We start from the raw sequence: 23,165 nt of genomic DNA on the forward strand, positions 1-23,165 counted from the left end.
ATGCTCCCCTCGTCCTCTGGATCCGGGGCGAGAATGTCCCAGCCACCACGGCCTGAAGAAGACTACAATTCCCAATACTTCCAGGGGCTGCGGAAACCTTGTCAAACAGCACCTGTTGCCATAGCATCCGGGTCCAGACCAACCAATCCGAGCGCCTCTACCGGGTAGAGGCGGGTCGTTCGTATCTCCGACCAACCGGAGGCATTTTTGTTGTGGAGCGTGACCGGAGGAGGCGGGAGCGGAGGACCGGCGCCTTCTCCTTGCTTCTTGGGGTCGTGGCCTTGCTCCCGCCGCGCGAGGAAAGGGTTCGGGTGTGTCCACGCGCGTGTGTGCGCGTGGGGCCTGAAGTGCTCGTGCGTCCGGGCTAGGTCTCTGCGGGGGCAGAAGCAGGAGCCATGGGCGGGACCTCCAGCACCCGCCGGGTCACCTTCGAGGCAGACGAGAATGAGAACATCACCGTGGTGAAGGGCATCCGGGTGAGTGACAGTGGGCGGGCAGAGGGCCAGCACCCGGACTCGGACCCCAAACCTCCGACCTTCCCCGGACCCGCTCAGCCTGGTTTCCCCCGTCCCGGCCCCCAGTGTTGTCCGGCCCGAAGCCGAGTTCTCTGCAAAGAAGCTTGAAGTTTCAAGACTTGGGACATTCATTCAGAGATATTTCCTTGTCGTGTGCCAGGTGCTGAGCACTGTGCTGGGGCGGGTGGGGGAATTCCACGTCGAATTAGGCTCTCCAGGGGCTCGCAGTCTAGGTTGGACTGTATTGCTCACTCGTTGTGGGACCTTATAGGAAGCCCCAGCCTTACCTTCTGTGAAATGGGGATTGTCTTACTCCTCCTGGTTTCGGGAGCCCCCACCCACTTTTTGCACTGGCCTCGTTACCTCTCAAGGTGAATTGGCGTTTTGAGAAAACCTTCACCTGCTCTCGGCCATTTAGTGCTTTCCCTCTGATACCTCCCATTGCCACATACTCACACACCCCATAGACTTCTGCCTAGGGTGACTTCTAGCTTCTTTGCTTTCACTTGATACCTCCACTTTCCCTTGTCCGTGGCCTGCCGCCTGAGTTTTGGACTAGGCCCAGTGGCTTGACGACAAGTGTCTGCCAGCCTGATAGGGTGAGAGATAGCCTTGCATATTTCAGACCGCTGGCGAGTTATACAGTCAGTTCTCAGCTAGACCTTGCAGAGAAAGTTTTAACGTCCCCCGCATGTGCTTGACACATAAACTGAAAACTTGATTTTTCCCTAGGGTTTTTAGTACGCCAGCACTAACTTCATTAACACGTTCTTCACTGCACCTGAATTTGGAGCCGCTCATTTTTGAAAGTATGCTTGAACCTAGGAAGTAAAGCAGTTTCACTTCTGAAAGTTTTATAACATTTTTTTTATTTTTCCTCCTCTGTTATTAGACAACTACCATAAGTAAATGAAATGTGTAAATAATTTTTAGTGTCTGTTATCAGGAAATAAATCTTAAATACTTAAAATGTTTAAAAACTTTTACTCCGAAACTGTTACCTTGAGAAGAATTTATTAAAGTTTCCTTAATAGAAACTCAGACTGTGGAACTCAATTTTTGGTGTGTGACCACCATTTCTTTATATCATATTAATTAATGATAGCACTACATTTTGTAATAGAGGGAGGCTGCATTACATTGTCGTGGTTTAGTTTGTACTCTCTGGAGTAAAATAAAAACTACTATAAACTCTGAGTTGCATGCAGAGATTTGTTTAATCTTGCCTTAGGCTTTGACTGTTCGTACTTAAAGGTGAAAGAGAAAAGTAAGAGAGACCAAAAGGAATTTTGATGAGAAGACACTGGCCAGAACAGTGTATAAATCTATGTTCTTTGCCCTAAAACAGACACAGTGATGAAAGCAAACAAAATGAAAAGAAAATTTGGTCACAGCACAGACATTCATATCAAGTATTAATAGGAATAGGATAAGTATGACGATTGGGTAGATCTTAGACCAAAATGGAGACACTGTTTAAAAAACTTTCTCTAAACTTTTTGGGTAAAAGAAGCTGTGTCTTTTGGCCACTCAGCTTGACAGAAGTATACTTTATTTTTGTCTTTTCTCACAGAGTACATTTTATTTTTATTATTATAATTCAGGCATACTCCATGCTTCTTTTGACCTCTGCCCTTTACTTTTCTTCAGGATACACCCTTCACCTGGAATGCCCTTACAGTGTTCTCCCACTTGCTTCAAATCCTTCTTTTTCAAGGTTGATTTGCATCACTGTGGTTCAGTTTTCCCATCTGCAAAATGATGGGGCTTGAGTGCTCATGATCACTAAGATCTCTGATCTTTTCCAGTTCTGCAATTCTGTGAGTCTGGCAGCACTCTACATTTCTCGTAGCCATACGCAGCCAATGGCAGTTTCCTCTAAAGATGACACACTCTTGAATTATTGAGTACTGAGGGGGTCATCCTGAGTTCTTCGAGATCCTGGACAAAAGAGCATTAGCTTGGAGTTAAACAGACACCTCAGTTTAAATCTCAGTTTAAACGTTTCCTGTCTGCAGCTTTGGACAAATCACTTCTTTATATTTGGTAGGAAGATGAGGTAAGGTAGCTAAAGCACGTAACACGTAGATTTTTTTTTAAGTTTTTAAAAATTTATTTGACAGAGAGAGAGATCACAAGCAGGCAGAGAGAGAGAGAGGGAAGCAGGCTCCCCGCCAAGCAGAGAGCCCAACGCGGGGCTCGATCCCAGAACCCTGGGATCATGACCTGAGCTGAAGGCAGAGACTTTAACCCTCTGAGCCACCCAGGCGCCCCTCGTTGTAGATTTTTAATAAAAAGCCGCTGTTGCGATAAGGTTCTTTCACATCCAATATTTGAAGATTCTCTGGAGATACTATATAGTTAGTCCAGTGGCCAGAGCACTTGCTTTGGAACCTGGCCAACTGGTTTAGTCCTAGCTCTGGCTTCTGCTAGTTTCTGTGGCCCTAGAGTGACAAGTCACTCTTCATTGTGTTTCTTTGTTCAGTAAGTCTAGATACTATAGCCTGCTTGTATTACATATGTATCAAGCACTACTTTTGAGAAATTTGACATAATGTATGCAAGCATTTAGTGTTTTGACAGTGTTTAGTACTTATATGAGTAGTAGCTATTATTAGAGTTGTTCAGAGGAATGGATTTATGAACTTACATTGAACTTAAAATAAATAATAATAAGAGCATATTATGCTCCCATAGGCATATCTAAAGATGTGGGCTGTGAAATAGGAGTCCTGTGTTCTGCAGCTGATCGCCTGTGTGATTTTTCTTCAGGCATTTTGTATATTTTTTCAGCTTTGTATTTTTCTGATTTTGATTTTTCTGATCTTTGTATTTTTCTTAGCTCAAAACAGTCCTCTTGTTTCCCTCTGAGGCATGATACAATCTTGGTATCATAAGTGAGCCACTGTTTCTGGCTCAGGTGATTATGAGGCCCAAACTTCAGTGTTGAACTGCAGATAGGTTCGTTTAACTTAGCTGAAGAAAGCATTCCAGATTTCCCCAGTTGTCTAATATTGATGTCATCACTCATAAGAAATGAGTGTGGAGCAACGATTCACGGACTCAGTCACCACTGGAAACCAGTTCTGCGTTCCACTGATAAGGATAGTAATTTCATCTTCATTTATCTTAATATAGGAAGAATAACATTTAGTAAGCAACATAAGGCTTTCAGTAACTAGGCTGTGTTTATTAATAGATAATGTTTTCCCAGATTTTTCTTGCTGAAAATGTCCTCAAGGTCTAGCAATTAAAGGACCTACTTACAATTTTAAGTTTAGAGTTTATTCTTACCCACCAGGTGTTATTTTCATGGTATTTATAGCGTTTTGTTTATTTCCTTTATCCTTAGCAATTGATAGCTTTCCCTCCACTTGCATAAAATCACCCATATTCTTACGCCTGGTTCCAAATTCAAATCTGAAACGACTCATGGTTTGGATGAAAGGCCACCTTCTTGCCTTGCCTTCCTCTCCAAGTCTAAAATAATTTCTAGGGAAAGAAAGACCAGGCATTTTCATTACTCACTTTACATGTGCTTAATAGGATTTTTCTGAGCACCTGCTGTACCTGTTTGGAAGGTATGCTTACCACTCAGTCTTTCGCTGGTTTATCTGAAACATCGAAGCTGTGGGTGAACTCTTCCAGAGCAAATGTCAACTTCAATGAGTATCATTTTCAAAGTAATACTTATCATGCTTTCCAGGCATAAATGAATCTCTGCAATGGGTCTTGAAGTTGCAAGCGCAAATTCGTAGGAGCCATACACGTGGTAGTGCGGATACTCAAATGGAACACAGCTAAGGCTTTGGGAAAGTATTGGCAGTTGAGGGACCCTAAATGAAGAGATTATTTAATGTGAGATGTTGTTGAGGATTCTGGAGAGTGTATATTAACAGAAGCAACACATCCAGTCAGTCATTGGGAATGTTGAGGGATGTTGTTGAGGTAGTTAAGCTAGCTGGTAGATGATTGGTCCCTTTCCAGTTTAGGTTCTGTGACTTTCTTGGAGAGAGTACCATGTTAAGCTTTCTAGGACTTTTCTTTTTAAAGGGTCCTAAGATTTTTTACAGACAGTAGAAGTTCATTTCTACTGCCAAATGCAAAGTGGCAAATTACATACATGAGCTAGAAGTTAATTATGTAAATCCGTCTATCTGCGCTTTCCCCTGCCATGCCCTTAAGTAGGTATTTAGGAGTAATATCTTCCAAATAATAATGGCAGTTTTTGGAGCCTATGTCTTAAAATGGTCATTAAAAAAAAGCAAACCAGTACTCTCACAGAAGATGACCTATGCTACGTGGACGGAAGACCAAGTGAGAAAAATGAGTGTGAGTCCTTTAGTCAGTTTGATTAAGACATATCTGGAAGAGAAAAATATTATGAAGATGGGGGTGTGATTTGTTTCTATCTCATGTGGTTCCAGAATTTTCCTCTTAGAAGGGCAACTTAGAAGGAGTTCCTCTTCTCCTTTTACTCTGTTCCTTGGAAGTGGAAATACTTTATCTCTTTGTCCCTCTTACACAGCCTCCTGTTTCTGAGAATACTGGATTCTAGAGTGGTGGGTGATATGTTTGTGCTCATTTTAGATAAGACCAGCCAAGGGGAGTGGGAAGATTTGAGTGGGAAGACCACAGGACATGTTGATGTGGTGAGTGGTACAGCCTAGAACTTAGTAAGCCCCATTTCCTTAAGTTTCCCTTTAGCAGCAGTAGAGAATAGGGCAGATAATCAAAGTCAGTGGACTGAAGTCTGTGATGTTAGGTCCTGGCCCTCTTCTGTTCGTTATCTGTTAGAGTAGAACAGTGTGTCTTTTAGTTTGCAGATGATTGTATATCTGTAAGCTATGGACTCTGCCCAGAAAAATGTAATAAGCAGACCATTTTGCATACAGCTGAAGAACCAATCCATACATCCCTGAGCCCATGGACCTTAGGGCATAATTCCAGGGTGTTTTGTATGTGTGTGTGTGTGTGTGTGTGAGAGAGAGAGATTACCATTCTTTGCTGCAAATACTTTTTATACGTGGTATTTGCCCTGATGGGGAGTGCCGAGAGGTCTAGAAACCAGGTATAGTTGCTACAGTTCTTTAAATAGGACAGAAGCTTTTCTAACAGAGTACCCTGTTTAAGGAAAGATGTTTCCTGGAGAAGCTGTTTTTCCTGCAGAGGGCTGCTTATCCAGTCCTTGCAGAAACTTATGTTCTACCCCTGACCCTTCTTTGGGTCAGTTCACATCACAAAGAAGAGTTGTTCTGAAGCTACAGATTGTGTGTGTAACCCCGACCAGCATGTCTAAATCTTGTCAGCTGCTTCATGAGTACCCCAGTTCACAGAGGAGATCAGGTGAGTGTGCCGTTCTGAACTTGCTTCTGCACCGGGAAGGTCAGCTCATCTGGTATTAACTGGAGATACAGAGGATAACACAGCATGGCACTTGCCTTGTAGCAACTTGGCTGGGAACGTACTGGGGATGGGGTGAATCGTACTTGAAGTGAGCAGAGTTACTACTGTCGGCTGCCATAGATGGATGGGCCTTTGCAAAGGCCTGCGGATCCACTTAGGAAGATTGTAAGGACAAATGAGGGAGGTTGACTCTCCACACAGTCCTGCAATATGTTTATCATCTCAGAAGATGAATTGTGCTCCTTCAGATGGCATGCTTATAAATGTACTGAAATATAATCAAAGACCACCTTGGAAAATGTTTTGAATTGATACTAGAATTTAACATTACGTAGCAAGTTTTGAGGCATCAGGTAAGCCACAAAAATAAAAGGAAACAATTAGTGATTAGGCTGAAAGAGACTCTGTAGCCAAAGAGCATGTGTAGATAGGGATAAATGCGGAGATAGGGATAAATGAGCACTTTATATAATCCTGCTGGGACATGGGTAGCTGTTTTCTGGCAGTAACTGTAGCCCAGGTCTTCATGCACTGCGTAGCGAGGGGGCTCGGCACACACTCGTCCATTGGTGGATGGACTAAGATGAACTGATCAGTTGAGGTCCCCATGACTGGAGCTGTATTGGTAGTATCTTTACCAAATATGTGTAGCACGTTAGAATTTATGATGCACCTATAATCCTCCCTATAACTTGGGCTTCGGTGTTCTTCAGTTTCAAACAAGGAAAATGAGGCTGAAGGAGATGACTTCCTTAGGACTGTATAACTAGGGGGTGGCCAGGGCACTTTCCTCCCCATTCAGGTTAGCCTTGAATTTTGCTCTCAAGAAATGATATTCAAGGCTGCTTTAGTCACCGGAAGGACTTTTGTAGTATTCATTTGGAAAGTAGCAATAAGTAATGGCAATATGTGAATTTTGATGAGAAGTAGATGAAGTGGTATTCAGAAGAAAGGGTAGCCAGTCTCCAGTACAGGTGAAAACTTACAGCTAACACTTGATTTTTAGCAAACACGTTCACTTTCTGATTGGGTAGAATATATATTTAGTGTAGTTGTAATTCTTTGACTTTGGCCTGAACTATAGAAATACAAATTAAAATTATATACATATATATGATATGTGAAATTAACTTTGTATACCTGACAAATTATAAACAAATTATATTAACTATGTAACATACAATAAGCAATATTAATATTATAAACAATATTGACAATATAATAAATTATATTAAATATGTAACGTATACAATATGTTGTATATAATTGTATAATCCATGGTATATATGGTAATATATGAAACACAGTATATAATATGTGTAGTGTATTATAGAATACTGTATTTTTTAAAAAAATTTTCAGTTTATTACTACTAAGTGGCTATACCATCAGGCAAGTCACTTAACTTCTTTATTCCTTATTTTCCTCTTTAAAACAAAGAGATAGAATAGATCATTGCTAAGATTCCTTCCAATCTTCATATGGTAGGATTCTGTGCTTCTGAAGGAATATCTTGTTGATCTATTGAATTTTCTATGTATCAAGAAAACTGATATGAATTAAAATAACACAACTAAGCTAATCCTGCCCTATACGAAAAAACACAAAGACCGTGTTAAAGCTCAGCTTCCCTAACTTTACTAGATCCATTCTCCTTTTAGCCAGACCTATGAATGGCCCATGACATAGCACAAATATCTTAATTATGTAAGTTATTTTAAATTATACTATTATTATTAAAATATATTAAGTCTATGCCACAGTTTTCCTGTATAGAGTACTATAAAATGGCCTATGAATACATATGATATATAGTATATTATATTATATATTGAATGAGCTTTAAAATAGCTTTAAGATTCTAAAACTTTATACTTGATCTTAGCCAAAAGGCCGAGAAGCGATTAAAGATTCTAAAACTTCAGTAAGCCTTATTTTATCTTCTTAAGAGGAAGTGGATTTATTTTCACATAGGATTGTAGGGGTGTATTGTTTAACAGAGAAAGCACTGGACTAGAGGTTGGGGGTTGCTTCTTATCCTGATGCTACCAGGAAGTGGATATTACTCAGGACTTTTTTCCTCACCTAAAAATTTGAGAGGATTGTGGTCAATCTTTTTTTTTTTTTTAAAGATTTTATTTATTTATTTGACAGATAGAGATCACAAGTAGGGAGAGAGGCAGGCAGAGAGAGAGGAGGAAGCAGGCTCCCTGCCAAGCAGAGAGCCCGATGCGGGACTCGATCCCAGGATCCTGGGATCATGACCTGAGCGAAAGGCAGAGGCTTTAACCCACTGAGCCACCCAGGTGCCCCGGATTGTGGTCAATCTTAAAGGGTTTTTTCTTAAGATATATCTCAACTTTGCAGATGAGTTTAAGCAGCAATGTCAGTGGCTGTCAGTTGTTAGAAAAGAAGCAGCTGATCCTGACATCTTCAACTGGAAAGTTCCTTGACATTGTCCTTTCTAACTTCCATTTCTCTTCCAAGAGGAGTCTTGGGATTTTCCTCCAAAGACCCCAGCTTTTGAGCTGGAGTCTTTCCATTAACCGTATCCCTTGCATTCTGGTTTTGGTCCTGAGATGTTAGTAACTGCTCAGGTACAAACTGTTTTGTTTACTCTTGTTATCACAAGGGCCTTAATTAGTGCTTGGCCTGGTAAACATTTAGTGATATACAGGAACTCACAGTTTTGTGGAAAGGCAAATACTTGTTCTGTTGTGGAGTGCCATGTTGGGAGATTTGTGCAAGGTGTGGTGGGGCATGAATAAGGGTAGCCTTGGGTAGGCAGAGTTGGAATGGAGTGGGGAAGTGATTTGGGCAGAGAAGGCGTTAGGATGTTTGAACTGGGTTATGAAAGGTGATTCCCTCCCCACGGGACCAGGGGAAAGGGCAGTATAGCCATTTGTAAAAGCACAGAGACAGCATCCAAAATGTAGAGAACAAGGTATGAAGTATTTAAGCAAAGGCTGTGGAAATTGAGGTTGGAGGGTTAGGCCATGACCAAATGATGAGGAAGTCTTGAATGCTGTGCAGAAGAATTTGGACTTCTCTGTCAACAGAAGGTATGAAGGATTTTGAAGCAGGGAGTTACCATAATCAGATTTGCATTTTAGGAGGATTATTGAGGGTACTATGAATTAGGCCAGGGGAAAGGGGATGAGAGAAGAAATGTGTTCATTGAATATTTAGGGGTTGAGGGATTTACAGCAAAGAGAATGAGGGAGAACAAAGAGTTGAAGCCAAGTCCTCTGTTCTGATTTAGAAAGCTGGATGGAGGTGGTGTCATTAATGAGTTTATAAAGGAAAGCAAGAGGAAGAAGAGATTTTGGCAAATGTGAATTCAGTTTAGGACATGTTGGGTTTGAGGTGTTTGTGGTCTGTCCAAGAGGAGGTGTCCTTCAGGCAGTTCAGTGTATAGGTCTAGCTTTTGGGACACACAGGTCTTGGGCTGGAGATAAAGCATTTAGAATGCGTTAATTTATGAACTGCAGTTAAAAGTCAAGGGAGTGGATGAGATGACCAATAAGAGCTCTTAGAGTGAGAAGAGAATAATGGCAAGGAAGCAAATGTGGGGCCCTCTGGCGTTTAAGGGTAGGCAGGGAAGGGGAAGCCTGCAGCAAGATAGAAGATATGGCCAGAGTCTTCAGGCAGTCAGGGTGGTGAGAGGTCAGAAGAGCCAGTGGACGGGTTTCCGCGAGAGGACAGTGACCAAAGGTGTTAGATGCTAAAGGGAAGTCATGTAACTTAGGTGTTTTATAAGTATGAAAGTTATTTATATAAGTACAAAAGGTTATTTGCTTGGTCATTGGTGACTTACAAGAACACCGCTGTGTTGTGGTATAAGCTAGATAGATAGTAGTGAATCAAGGAAGTGGAAGTGGGAAGGTCTCTGTGGGTAGAGGAGAGGGATCGCCCAGTTATGTGGCCCAGAAACCCAGATGTCCTGATGACTTCTGCTTCACTTCCATGTCTGATCAGACCCTGAATCTGCCAGTAAAACAGGGTACCTGAATGGAACCTTGAGACTCAGACTTCCTGGGTTTGAATCCTGGCTCCATTATTGATCAAATGTAAAATCCAGAGCAGATATATAATCTAGCTGTGTTTCAGCTTCTCACCTATACAGTGGCGGTAGTAAAACTCTATTTCCCATGATTGTTAGGGATTAAATGAGGAAAGTGTTTTGTTTAGTGGAATGTCTGGCACATAATAAGGAATCAGTGAATGTTAGCTATTTTGAATCCTAAGTATCTTTTCAGTGTGTTCCCTTTGGGGTACCATAATAGTTTTTTTTTTTTTAACAGCTTTATTTTATAATTTACATATTATAAAATTCACCTGTTTCTGCATACAAAACTTTTTAATAAATTTACTGAAATGTACAACCATCAGCACAATCCAGTTTTAAAACATTCCCATCAAAACAATAAGATCTCATTTTATAGTTAATCCAATAAGATTGTAGTTAAACCAGTAAGATGCCCATTTTATAGTTAATCCCCATTCCTATTCTAGCCTTAGGCATCTACCTTTCTACTCTCTATCTATGCAGAGTTGCCTTTTCTGGGCATTTCATGGAATTATACAATATGTGGCCTTTTGTGTCTGGCTTTTCCCCCTTAATTGTTTAGGTCTATCCATACTGTAGCATGTATCAGAACCTCGCTTCTTTTTATCACTGAATTGTATTCCATTGTATGGACACATAATGTTCTGTTTATCTATTCACCATTAGACGGACATTTGCTTGGTTTCACTCCTGCTATATTATGAATAATGCTGCTCTGAACATTCCTGCACGAATCTTTGTGTGGACATATGTTTAATAGCTTCTTAATTGGTACTTTAGCTTCCTTCTGGGGTCCTCCTGCTTCTGTTCTTGTCCCCCTCCAATCTGTTCTCTACACTGTAGATAGAGTGATCTTTCTAAAAATGTAAGTCTGATCTTGTCACTGCCCTGCTTAAAATCCTTCAGAAGTCCCCGGTTGACCTCAGAATCAGTTTAAACTGTTTCACTTGAAGGGTTTACTAGGCGTCTTCAGAATCTAAAACCTTATTTCCCTTTGCATCCTCTCTCACTGTTTCCATCTCCCCCTCCTCAGCTTCCTGCTTCAGCCGTTCTTCACATTCATTCATAGTGTTTCAATCATTTATTTAGCCACTCTTCCAGTTAACCAGCTTATTGAGGCTCTGGGGACATAATAGGACAGCCAAATGCTCGCTTGCATGGAGCTCCCTTTTGAGTATAAAAGGCAGACACACACAAGAACGCCTCACACAGTGGCAAGTGCAATAAAGGAAATAAAAAGAATGGTATGATAGCAACTTGGGGGCCGAGGACTCTCAGAGCCTCTGCAGCCTTATTGCAAACTGCCTACTTGTTATCTGTGCTTGGTGTCTGATGGTGGCAAGCCCTGTTTCTCATCTATACGGCCATGTGTTTCCCTCTTCCTGGAGTACTGTTACGCTACGTCTTCTCTTCCTAACACCTGTTTATCTTTCCCAGCACCATGCCCAAAGTCTGGCTAGATGTCCTTTTCTGTTACGCTTTCTGTATACTTCCATTCCAAGCCTGCTGACTTAGGTGGTGCCCTTCCCATTACATTTCACTGCCTGACGATTGTTTCTTCTACTCTACTTTAAGCAACTTGATGACTATGAAATACCCCAAGTCTAGTCTAGTTCCTGGCACAGATGTGGTACATAATAAAATCTGTTGAAAGAGCAATTGTTTGTGATTAGCTTGAACAGGAGGGAGGGAAGGATACCATTTCCTCTGGGACTGGAGGGAAGGAAGGAGCTAAGACCTGTTGCTTGCAAAATTAATTTGTAGGATTAGGGGAGGAAAGTCGAAGGAGTTTTCTTGGCTTACATTTTCTCAGAGATTATAGTTTAATGCACTGTACAAAATGAGGAGAGGAGTTATTTATAATAAGCAATTAGCAGAGCATTAGTAGAAATAAAGAAATAGTTCTGTGGGGTGCATCTTGAAATCTTTTTTTTTTAATTTTTTATTTATTTATTTGACAGAGAGAGATCACAAGTAGACAGAGAGGCAGGCAGAGAGAGAGAGAGGGGGAAGCAGGCTCGCCGCCGAGCAGAGAGACTGATGCGGGACTCGATCCCAGGACCCTGAGATCATGACCCGAGCCGAAGGCAGCGGCTTAACCCACTGAGCCACCCAGGCGCCCCACATCTTGAAATCTTAAAACTGCTCTTCCTTGCTTCCTTTATAGCTATTGGATTTCTTTAGGCCTTTTGTTATACATATTGATGTGGATGACTGCATTACTTGGATGCTGTGGTACCATTTTCTTTCTTGTTTTTTTGTAATTGATTTTGTTTTGATGTTGCCTTTTCAGCTTTCGGAAAATGTGATTGATCGCATGAAGGAAACCTCCCCATCTGGTTCGAAGTCTCAGCGGCATTCTGGTGCGTATGGTGCCTCTGGTATTTCAAAACTTTAATTTTAGAATTTTTAGTAGGAAAATTGAGAGATAAAAGTTTACTTGATAGTCAGTTCTTTTGCACTTCTTTCTCTCTATTGTTATCTGGATGTTTGGCTTTTTATACGGAATTATTAGAAATCAGTACTAGGGTTTCTTTTAAAACATTTTATAAGGAAAGGAGAATGAATTCACTGTTAAGCAGTCTTGGGGGGATTTTTTTCTTCATCCAGCTTCTGAACCCTCTATTAAGCTTTGGCAGGTTATATCATATCTTTTGTGAAATGGATTACTTATGGGAATATTAGAGACTTAGGAGCATTTATATTTATACTAAATATTTATACTAAAATGAATTCAGAAACAATTGATTTACTATTTGCAAAATGCAAACTATCTCCAGTGCTTTAATTTTCTAACAGATTTCTTCTAAGTTTATAAACAGTTTATTTCTCCTCCGTCTTAATTATTGATGAAAATAAGATGTTAAATGACATTTATAGAGAATTATTAAGCCTCATTTTATCTGTGGATCCTGTGGGACAAGAAACTATCTCCCTTTTCTTTGCTCTCCTCTACCCCATCCATTTATTTGTCCAACAAATATTTATTGAGCACCTGCTATGTGTCTGGTACTGTTCTTGTTGCTGCCCAATTTGATGGATGGACATGCTGTTTATTGGAGAAATGGTAATGAGAAAATAATCGAGATGATTAATCTTGGTCTAAGGAGTTTCTGTGTTTATTAGGAAGGGTATTGTGTGGCAAATCTGCCTCTAGACTGAAATACATTGAAAAAGATGGGATGCTGTCCAAATGCCATTCACTTGGGGACAGTTGTGACCTTACTAATCATTACTTGTAACCATGAATTGAGCTTCTGATATGTTTAAAGCAGAGGCTAAGAGATGAATAAGAAATAGTTGAGTAATAAGTCATGAATAAGAAGTAGTTCTTGTGCTTACAAAACTCCTTTTTCAGTGGGAGCATTAAGAGGGGTTCACTGTTCATTAACGTTAGGAAGTGACTACTCCCTCCTTGCTGGACATCCATTCTTTGGCTTCTGGACCACACTGTTGGTTTTCCTCCCACCTTACTAGCATCTTCAGCACAGTTGTCTTTGCTGAATTCCACTAAGTAATCTCATCCACTTGTATGGCTTTTGAATGGTAGTGTAGCTGTGTGGGACTCCCACAGTTGTATCGCTGGCTCTGACCTCTCCCTGAAACAAAATGTAGACAACTGCCTACTTGAAATCTTCGCTTTCAGATCTTCAACGTAACATCTCCAAAACAAGCCTTTCTGTTCTTCCCCAGACTTGCTTTTCCGTGTCTTTCCCAGTAAATGGCACAGGTGGTCAAGCACCAAAGCTGGGCCCTATCCTTTCCTTCCTCCTTACATTAGGCCATAAGCCAGGTCTGTCTGTCTGTCTGCACAACACATCTGAGTATGACCCTTTCACATCTGTCTTTGTGGCTGCAGTCCTGACCCAGACAAGCAGCAGCTCGCACCTTGCCTTCTTAGGAGCTTCGTAACTGGCTCCCTTTTCCTCTCTCATCCCCTTACACTTTGCCCTGCGGTCTTGGAAATTGGGCCTTAGCAATCTTGGGAAAAAAAAAAAAAATTAATCAGTCCGTGTCACATCCCAGTGGTGACTCTCCATGGTACACGGACTATAATTTGAACAGCTTTCCTTGGCTTCCATGGGGGCACAGCATGACTGGACTCTGTTTTTCATCTCATCATTTATCATCTCCTGCCACCCTTTACTTGTGCACGGTGGCTGCCATCTCCACCGGAAGATAAGCTCCAGAGATCTTGTCCCTTGTCTGTTTGTTCACAGCAGAATTCCCAGCTGCTAGGATAGTTCCTAGTGCTTAGTGTTGAGTTACTTTAGGGCAGATGCCATATATATATATATATATATATATACACAAACATATATACATACACACTTTTTTTTTTTTTTTTTTTTTTTTTAAGAGAGAGAGCAGGTGCACATGTGAGTGAGGGAATGGAGGGGCAGAGGGAGAGAATCTCAACCAGGCTCCACGCCTAGCATGGAACCTGACATGGGGCTTGATCTCACAACCTTGAGATCGTGACCTGAGCCAAAGTTAAGAGTCGGATGCTTAACCAACTAAGCCATCCAGGCACCCCCATTATACATTTTAAAGTAGCTACTCATGATCATTCTGGAATATAATTCTGTAAGTTTAATTCAGGTGACATTTATTGAACATCCACTATTGTGCAAATAATTAGGGTCTGTGTTTTGAGAGGACACAGAAAGAGGAAAAAAAATCTTTTCAAAAAGTTTAGGGTCTTTGGGCAGAAACAACTAAATATATAAGAAAGACAGAAGCATAGGGGTGCCTGGGTGGCTCAGTATGTTAAGCCTCTGCCTCTGGCTCAGGTCATGATCCCAGGGTCCTGGGATCGAGCCCTACATCAGGTTCTCTGCTCAGTGGGGAGCCTGCTTCCTCCTCTCTCTCTATCTGTCTCTCTGCTACTTGTAATCTGTCTGTCAAATAAATAAATAAAATCTTTAAGAAAAAAAAAAAGAAAGGCAGAAGCATAAGAGAAACCTAGACAGAATAACTTTTGGTGTGCAGATATTTTTTTAAGTTGGAGTTTGATCTAAAATATGATTTGTTCTAGGTAGATTTCTTTTCTGCCTACTGTGTTGGGGAGAGAGGATGATAATGGTGATGATAGTGAAGAAATAATGAAGGAATAGTGATAAATAATACTTAAATAATGTTATTTGTGTGCCTGGCACTCTGCTAAATCCTTTATATGTCTTACCTCATTTGATCCTTATAACCCTATGAAGAAGGGACTGTTATTGGCCCGTTTTACATAGAAGGAAACGGAAACTTGACATGATTGATTTTCTTGCCCAAAGTCTTTCCAAAGCTGGTAGGCAGTGGCGGCAACAGTTAAATTCAACTGTCTTTGACTCTGAGCCACTCTGTTGTAGTATAAGCTGCGGGACACTTTGCTAATTTTTATGGAAGGAAAGTGACAGAATCTAGTTGGAGGGAAAGAGGTCCCTTCTAGTGAAGTGCTGTTTGAGTTTAGAAACAACCTTCTTTCTGTAAGCGATTGTTGCTTCTAGCTTTTCCCCACATTGGTTCTCATTGAGTAATGTGTGGTAGGAGAGGTATTTTCCCTCTCGTGTTGGTTTCTTGAACTGATACTTCTGGAGAATGGGTATGAGGGGGAAGGCTCTCTGTGAATGCTCCTGGTCTGGCCTGCGGGGCATGACTGGACATTGTGGCACACCCTGGCTGTGCTGAGGGATCTGTCCCTTCCCGGTTCTAGGTTTGGCATGACTGATGGATGCTGGTCCCTGACCACCCTGGGCACTGAGCACTCTTGGAATGCCACCTCATGTTTTGGTGGTCAGGCTAGAGCTGAACTCCAGATGGTAGCTGCTACTCTCACGTCGCTGTGAAGAGTTAAATTAAAATTAATTAAAATAAAGTAAAATTGACATTTTAGCTCCTCAGTTGGACTTGTCACATTTTAGTGCTCAGTAACCGCTAGTGCTCGGTAACCGCATGCAGCTGGTGGCTACCTTGTTGGACAGTGCAGATACATCGTTGCAGAAAGTTTTTTTGCACAGTCCGGTCTGGAATACATCAGGGCATGGCTTTGGGACCTTCAGATGATTCTAATGACGTGATGGAGGTCATGGAGCTCGATGGCACTGTGTGTTAGTGAATCCTGTTGCATGCCTTTCCCGCATCCCAGCTCTTCCCCCAGATTGTGGGTAAATGGACACTTCTGGGAATATGTCCCTAGGGTGTACTGTCTTCCCCGCAGTCTCTAGAAAACTTCCTGACCTGTGTATTATGGGTGTTTTGCAGATATTGATTCCCTGGACTCTCGAGTAGCCGGGGAATACCTGTAACCTCACGTCCCACCCGAATACTTGCCTTTTCTGTCTGTACCGTGATGTGGTACATGATGCAGCCCTCTGAGTAGAATATCTCCCTAACCTCTTCCAACCCAACTAAAGAGAAGAGCCAAGATCTGGTATGCTGTTTTGAAATGATCTTGCCTTTAGGTTAAGAATGCAATTAGGCTGGGGTGCCTGGGTGCCTCAGCGGGTTAAAGCCTCTGCCTTCAGCTCAGGTCACAATCCCAGGGTCCTGGGATCGAGCCCCGCATCGGGCTTTCTGCTCAGTGGGCAGCCTGCTTCCCTCTCTCTCTGCCTGTCTCTCTGCCTACTTGTGATCTCTGTCAAACAAATAAATAAAATCTTAAAAAAAAAAAAAGAATGCAATTAGGCTATGATTGTGCAAATTAACAGAGGTTTATTCTTCTTAAAATTATAAAAAAGTTTATAAAAATAGAAAGCCTCAAAGTTTACGTTCTTTTCCACATTTGTCTCATTTGGAGGTTTCAGTTAATACTCAGTAATAGATTTCTTAAGATTTATAACTTAGATGTGTTATGAAATAATTTTTCAAGTCTATAAAAATATATTGATAAAAATGTCACCAGCCTTTTCTACATTTTTCAGTGTCAAGTAAATTATATATTAAATGTGAGTTGAATTTTTAGTATTCATTAAAATGCCTCCTTCCTCATAGGAGTCTAATTCGTACCACCCCTAGGCTATTCGTATGTGTGGATATAGGGCAGCATGTTTGATGGACCGAGAGCCATGGGATTTCTGTATATAGGAACTAAGTTTTGTGATACAGTTTCGAGAATATAATTTATGTTAAAAGAAAGTGAGTTCCTCCAAAGATTTTACTGAAACTTTTTTTTGCCAAACCTTGAACCAGATCAATGAGTCGTTGCAATAAGTATTTGCGTGTAAAGCTGTTCAGGCAAAATAATATAATATGTGACACATGGCAGATTGTAATGCCACTTTAATAAATGAATGTGCTCTAAAGAACTTAACTATGTCCTCGCTGCCTCAGATTCTTCGCCACGTTAATGTGTTATCCCAACTGTTGGTTTGCTTTTACACCAGGGAATTTTTTTTAGGCTGTCTTAAGAGGATACTGTTACACTAGTTATACACTGATCTTTTCATTAACATCTTGTATCTTTTGATTTTAAAAACCAGTGTTGGATATTGATTTTCTTCACTTCCACCCCGATCCTTCAATTTTTCTGGCTTATGGGGAGGTCAGACCTCTCATGCTTGACCATACCTGATGTTGAGGAAACTCTGTCCCCAAATAAATAGGGAAAAAACAGGCAGGAAATGATATTAGGACACTATTTGTCAGTTTCCCAAGCCCCTAGCAACCAGATGAAAATGAAGTATCTGGAAAAAAAAAGACAAATGAACTCCCTTTTATTATTATCCTCCCTGTGCAAGTTTCTCTGTACATTTCTTGTCATTGTAAAAAAATAAGAAAGATTTGCCGATTTGTGTTAAGTACATCACTGAGATCACTAAGTATTTGGCAGCCTTAACAAATTGCAGGAAACCAATTTAAGCTGGAAATAGAACAGCCCAAACTAAACAGCCAATTTAGGGAAACAGATTCATCTATATGTTCTATGTGTTTTTCTCCCAGAATCTGGCCCTCTTAGTTATTTCTAAATAGCTCTTTAAGGCCTATTTAGATATAAAACAGTAGGGAGAGATCACAGTAAACAAGTTGTGCATGTTCCTTTGACATGAGTTGCAAGAATGGAATGTCTAGGTTTCCAACTTTTCATATACAAAACTCTTTCGATGTCAGTTTCTCAACTCTGCACTTTTTGTGACATAGTAGATAATTTGTCTGACAATTCCTAAAAGGAAGTTACATGTACACTATTGACTTAGAGGTTTTATTTATTTATTTATAAAGATTTTACTTATCCATTTGTCAGAGAGAGAGGGAGAGAGAGAGCGAGCGAGCGCACGTGCGTGAGGGTGAGCAGAAGCAGGCAGAGGGGCAGAGAGAGAAGCAGACTCCCTGCTGAGCAAGGAGCCCGATGTGGGACTCGATATCAGGATGGTGGGATCATGACCTGAGCCAAAGGCAGACACTTTCCAACTGAGCCACCCAGGCATCCCAACTTAAAGGTTTTAGATCAAATTCTGTAGTCAGTATATTCTGCTCTTAAAAAAGTAAATCCATAGTCTATGTTTAATGGGTGGTTGAACTCATATTGTTAATTCCATCCATCAGCAAGTACTAGCATGGCAGCGATCTTTGGCTTCAAGGAATTGGTACTTTGGTCAAAACCTATTTAACATTATACTGTAATAGATAAGTACTAGTTTAGTACGCTTTACCTGCTCAGTTAATATTTCTGAGTTGGCGAATTTGTAAGGGAGATAGAATATGTAAGAAGTATAGAAAGTGTTTTAGGAATTCAGAGAAGGTCAAGAGCTTGGGCAGACAGGTCACGGGGTGGAGGGTGTTGGTGTTGAAGGTGTTCAATAGTGTCAGTACACAGACCTGAATAATTTAGATGAAGGGTACGTGAAGGGTAAGGGAAGAAAGACTGGGGAAGTTAAGGAGTTCCCTTTTATCCTGTAGGGCCTAGTGGCGACCGAGCACTTCCATTTAATTTTAGGATGCAAGTATAGAAAGTTGCATTCGTTGCTACTTTTCAGATACACTCAGATATTAATAACGCTTTTATGGCTAAAAAATGAAGTGTTGATTTTCCCATTGATATTTTTATATTTAACAAATCTAAATTGTAAGAATATATGTTTTCTTCTAGGCTACTAAATAAAATCATTTTCGTTTTCATGAAAAAACAAGCAGCCTTGTAAGCATTTTTATTTGTCTTTAATCCGCCCTATGGCAAAAAAATAAAAAAATTTAAAAACCCCAAAACAAAGTTGCCCTCAGCTGCTTGAGGCAGTGTAGGACACAACAGATGCCGAGCAGGGCAGGTGAACAGATGCCAGTGGGTTCTTGGGTAAAGTAGAGGATGTGTTGGAAGTTAGAGACAGGGACGACCACCTTGTGCGGTGGAGATGGAAGGGACCAAGACGAAGAAGCCCGTGGCTGGATCTGGTCCTGAGGCCACAGGGCTGGTTAGTGGCATTCCTGGACTTGAACTTCAGTCCTTGCTCCCCTTGGTCTAGGGAACCTTCCTTGGTGTCCCTTGATTTGTCACTCTTGTGTTATTTTTTGAGAAACCAGTGTAAATTTAAGCCCACTTTATTTTAAAATTGAGAGCAATGGTTCCATCTTAAAAATGGAATAAAAAAAAATCACTGACAGTGTGGATGGTGAAATGGGAGTCATGCAGAAAAGAAAGAGCTCCAGCTGTAGAGGAAGGGAATTAGAGATGCTTAGTAGGTTCTGAAATGCTGGTGAGTCACGCCTTCCCATAGTTTTCTGTGACTGAGGACTTCTGCCCTCTGATTTCTGGGTTAACTGATTGACCACCAGCTGAGCTGCTTTTTTATGAAGTCTTCAGAGGCCCATGCCCTGTGACTGGTGTAGCATAATTGCATTGGTATTTCCAAGGAGTATGAAGTCAAGTGGGCCAGATATTCCTGACCTGTTCGTTCTTTACTAGAAAGAAGAAGCTATTTCGCTAGGTGCATTGCATACTGCAGATTAGAAATAGAGGAATGCCATGGGGTCACAGTACTCAGGAGCTGGAAGGAAGGAATGTCAGTGACCACAGGGAAGGAAGGAGCAAAGCCGTATTGAAGAAGTGCCCCCCCCCCCACTGCTGCCATAGATTTTGACACTGAAGTGAATTGTGGGACAGTGGATTGTGTTTTCTCATAGAGCAAGTGTTGTTATTGGGCATAACAATCGAGTAAATCATGCCCAGTACCAACGATACATCATAAACCACAAAGAGAGTACCACTCTGAAGTATAAATTTTATAATCATGCTTCAAGAGTTATAAAGTAAAATACCAGACAATTGTTTATAAAAGCAGCCCTAATGGATTATAACGTGTAGGACACGCAGCACATAAAAATACTATCTTTGATTTAGATTTAATATGCCAGTTGTAAAATAAACACTCGACTAACGGTATCTTTGCCTTTCTTAGAATTTGATAGACTTTGAGAGCATCATCTGGGTGGCCCCGATCTCATAAAACAAATTGCCCAAGAGCGTTTCCAGTGTACATTTTTCTGCTGAAAGCTGAGGTATTCAAAATCAATCCGTGGACCCTCTAGCTGTCCACCAAATAGTAGGTTGTTGTTGTTGACGATGGTGTTTTCCCATGTAAAAAACATTTTAAAAAGTAAGGTCTGACCCGGCATCTTATTTCTTCCCTCTACCCTGTCCTGTCTCCCTGGTTTATTCGGAATTACACATGCACTACTCTGAATTAGGCCACATCAGGGCTACCAGGGAACAGTAAGTGCTTTCACGTTCCCTTTTCCACCTGTTCTGCCCCCGGCCTACTTGATGCTTTGTTGACAGCTGTCGCCTTGCTTGAGTGTTTCTTGAAAAGCTTTAGGAACCCGTGTGGATCATTACAGTGAGACTCTTCAGACGTCTTCCACGGAATTGCTGTGGTACGCTTCAGACGAGGTTCTGGTTCCGCAGGCCCTGGGTGCCCTGAGTGCATAATTGGAATATGGGCTTTAATTAGCCAGCCGCAGATGACTGGCGCTTGGAATTACTTTATAGGGCAGTAATGGTAACTGTCTCCTTACTTAAAGGCATGAGGTAGTTAGAACATCCCATGGATTGTGTCGTGGGGAGGCAGAGGCTGCGGAAAGCCCCCGTGTGGGGACTTCGTTGGCAGGACCCGTGGACTCTGTCCCAGGTGCCAGTGCCGCTGCTCTGCTCCTTGCCTCACAGTCCCTTACTCTTTCCTTATTTTTTTGCTGGTCTCCGCCCCTTGTGGCTGTGGTCCTGCAGGGGATACCCGCAAGCCTCGCTCCGTATTTGATGAGCAGGTTTCAGGTTCTACAGTGCATCCCTGGTGTCATTGACTCAGCGGCTGCCATCTTCTCTCTCCTGCCATGTTCTAGCACTCTCTTGCTTGGGGTCCTGGCCTTCAGCCTTGTGGTTCCCAGTCTCTTCTCACCGTTAAAGTGTAGAACCAGTCATGCCATTCCCCTGTTTAATGCTTGAGACTCCACTTCCTCTAGGATGACCTCAGTTTCTTCTACGTAGCCAGCAAGTCCTGCTTGATCTCTCTGCTGCTTTATCTCCTCCCTCTCCTCCCAGGCCCATCTGTCTCATGTCAAACTCTTGTCTAGTCCTAGTGAAGTTCTTGAGTGTCCTTGAACAAGCCCTTTTGGGTTTTTGACTGTGTGAACCTCTGTGTGAGCACTGTTCCTCCAGCTGACTTCCCCGGCCCCAGCCGCACCTCGCCGACTTGCCTTGTGCCTGGCCAACCCTCCCTCCTGTTCACAAGTCTGCCCGGAAATCACAGACTCCAGGAAGTATTTTCTGACTCCAGGTCTGGGTTAGATGCCCCTCCTGGACGGTCCCCAGCTCCGTGCGTGTGGCTTGCCCTGTCCCAGCACTGGTCCCCTAGTGGTGCGCTTGCCCATTTATTCAGCCCTGTCCCTCAGGTGCCACAGCTTGTCTTCACTTGTGGGTGCTCTCAGGACCTCCTTCTGTGGCATTTCTTTCTATACTTTCCTTTGCCTTGTTGGCGATCTGTCTGCTGAGGCGAAAAGCAGTTAGGGTCTGTCTTCGCTATAGATAAGCATCGACCTGTTGAGGTGAGAAGATTAGGAAAACTGGGATTAAAAAAAGTCTCAGAGGGCTGAGGAGATTCACTTTCCCATCATCTTGGGGCTGACTTCCCACATCGATACCTTTTTGAAGAATTGCCTGTTCTTGTATCACTAAGTCTACAGTACTGATCTCGTTATAGTATGTGCTTCATTATATTTTAGCTACTGGTTTAGTCGTTGGTCTTCCCTACTAGACTGAACCTTTGAGGTCAGGGAGCGTTTGTTCCTCATCTTGTGTACCCTCAACCACAGTGACTAATTATGATACATGCTTAGGGAATGAATGAGCTAAAGCCAGTCAGGTCATGAAGCCTGGTATGTACACGTGCACGTGTCAGCTAGACGCAAGGTGGAAAAGGGATTCTTCCTTTGAACTTGTTCCCTGGGTGTGGGTATGAGGGTCTTCACCAACCCCAGGATGGTGGCCGTACAATGCATTGCCAGTTTTTGGTCTTAACCGTAGAAAACCCAGTGAAACCCAGTTGTAAGAGATAACTTTCTTGGGCACCATCTTGTGTAAAGCTCAGTTTGTTGAGGTAGTGGCTGGGGAGTAGGGCCCTGATTTGGAAATGTTGATGTGAAGTTTTCATGTTCTACTCCTAGTTATTAATTTAGGAAAGAAAGAATCTGCATAGGTTTTGCCAAGTTTTGGGGCAGGCTGAAGAAGGTTGGGATTTTTCTCCTCTAGGACCCTCCACTCTTAGTTCTTAGTACTCTTCTCACTTTCCTTCTTTTAGGTCAAAGCTAATCTGACATTCGTCCCTTTGCCCTGGAATTTTAGGATAAGAATTTTTAGGTTGTTTAGATCAGGCCTCTGACTTTGCAAAGCAGGTACTCAGCCCTGGCAGCCTCTTCCAGGGGGACCCGCTACTGTCTTTCTGTTGTCAAAACTCTGGGACCCTTGAAAATAGAGCTCCATTTCACCCTCTCTTCTTTCTGGGCGCCTGTTCCCATGCTGGATCTCCATTTCTGATTCAACTGTTAATCACTCTGTCTTCCAGAAAGGCTGGTCTCTCTGCTCTCACTGACTACAAGTCCTTGGGTCCAGTTCTTTGAAGCCTGGAGGTTTTGGTGCCTGGAAACTCAGGAACTTTGAGGTTTTAGGGATTGGAAGGAAGACCCACTGCTTGTGTCCTCTCAGG

The 23,165-nt window shown here is 42.0% G+C and overlaps 1 protein-coding gene across 3 annotated transcripts in view; it reads left to right on the forward strand.

Annotated features, from left to right (window-relative positions):
• Positions 1 to 237: 237 nt before the first annotated feature.
• The window catches only part of CHCHD3 (coiled-coil-helix-coiled-coil-helix domain containing 3), a 286,910-nt gene continuing 263,982 nt past the window's right edge, over positions 238 to 23,165 (forward strand). The window contains exons 1-2 of one of the 3 annotated variants that reach the window (XM_046021609.1): positions 238 to 476; positions 12,284 to 12,353. In XM_046021609.1, the coding sequence (XP_045877565.1) occupies positions 396 to 476; positions 12,284 to 12,353 (151 nt within the window). In that variant the 5' untranslated portion in view covers positions 238 to 395. The remainder of the gene's footprint in view (positions 477 to 12,283; positions 12,354 to 23,165) is intronic. The other 2 variants (XM_046021608.1, XM_046021611.1) reach the window with 2 other exon arrangements.

The sequence above is a fragment of the Meles meles genome, chromosome 10 (assembly GCF_922984935.1).
Source record: "Meles meles chromosome 10, mMelMel3.1 paternal haplotype, whole genome shotgun sequence".
Lineage (NCBI taxonomy): Eukaryota > Metazoa > Chordata > Mammalia > Carnivora > Mustelidae > Meles > Meles meles.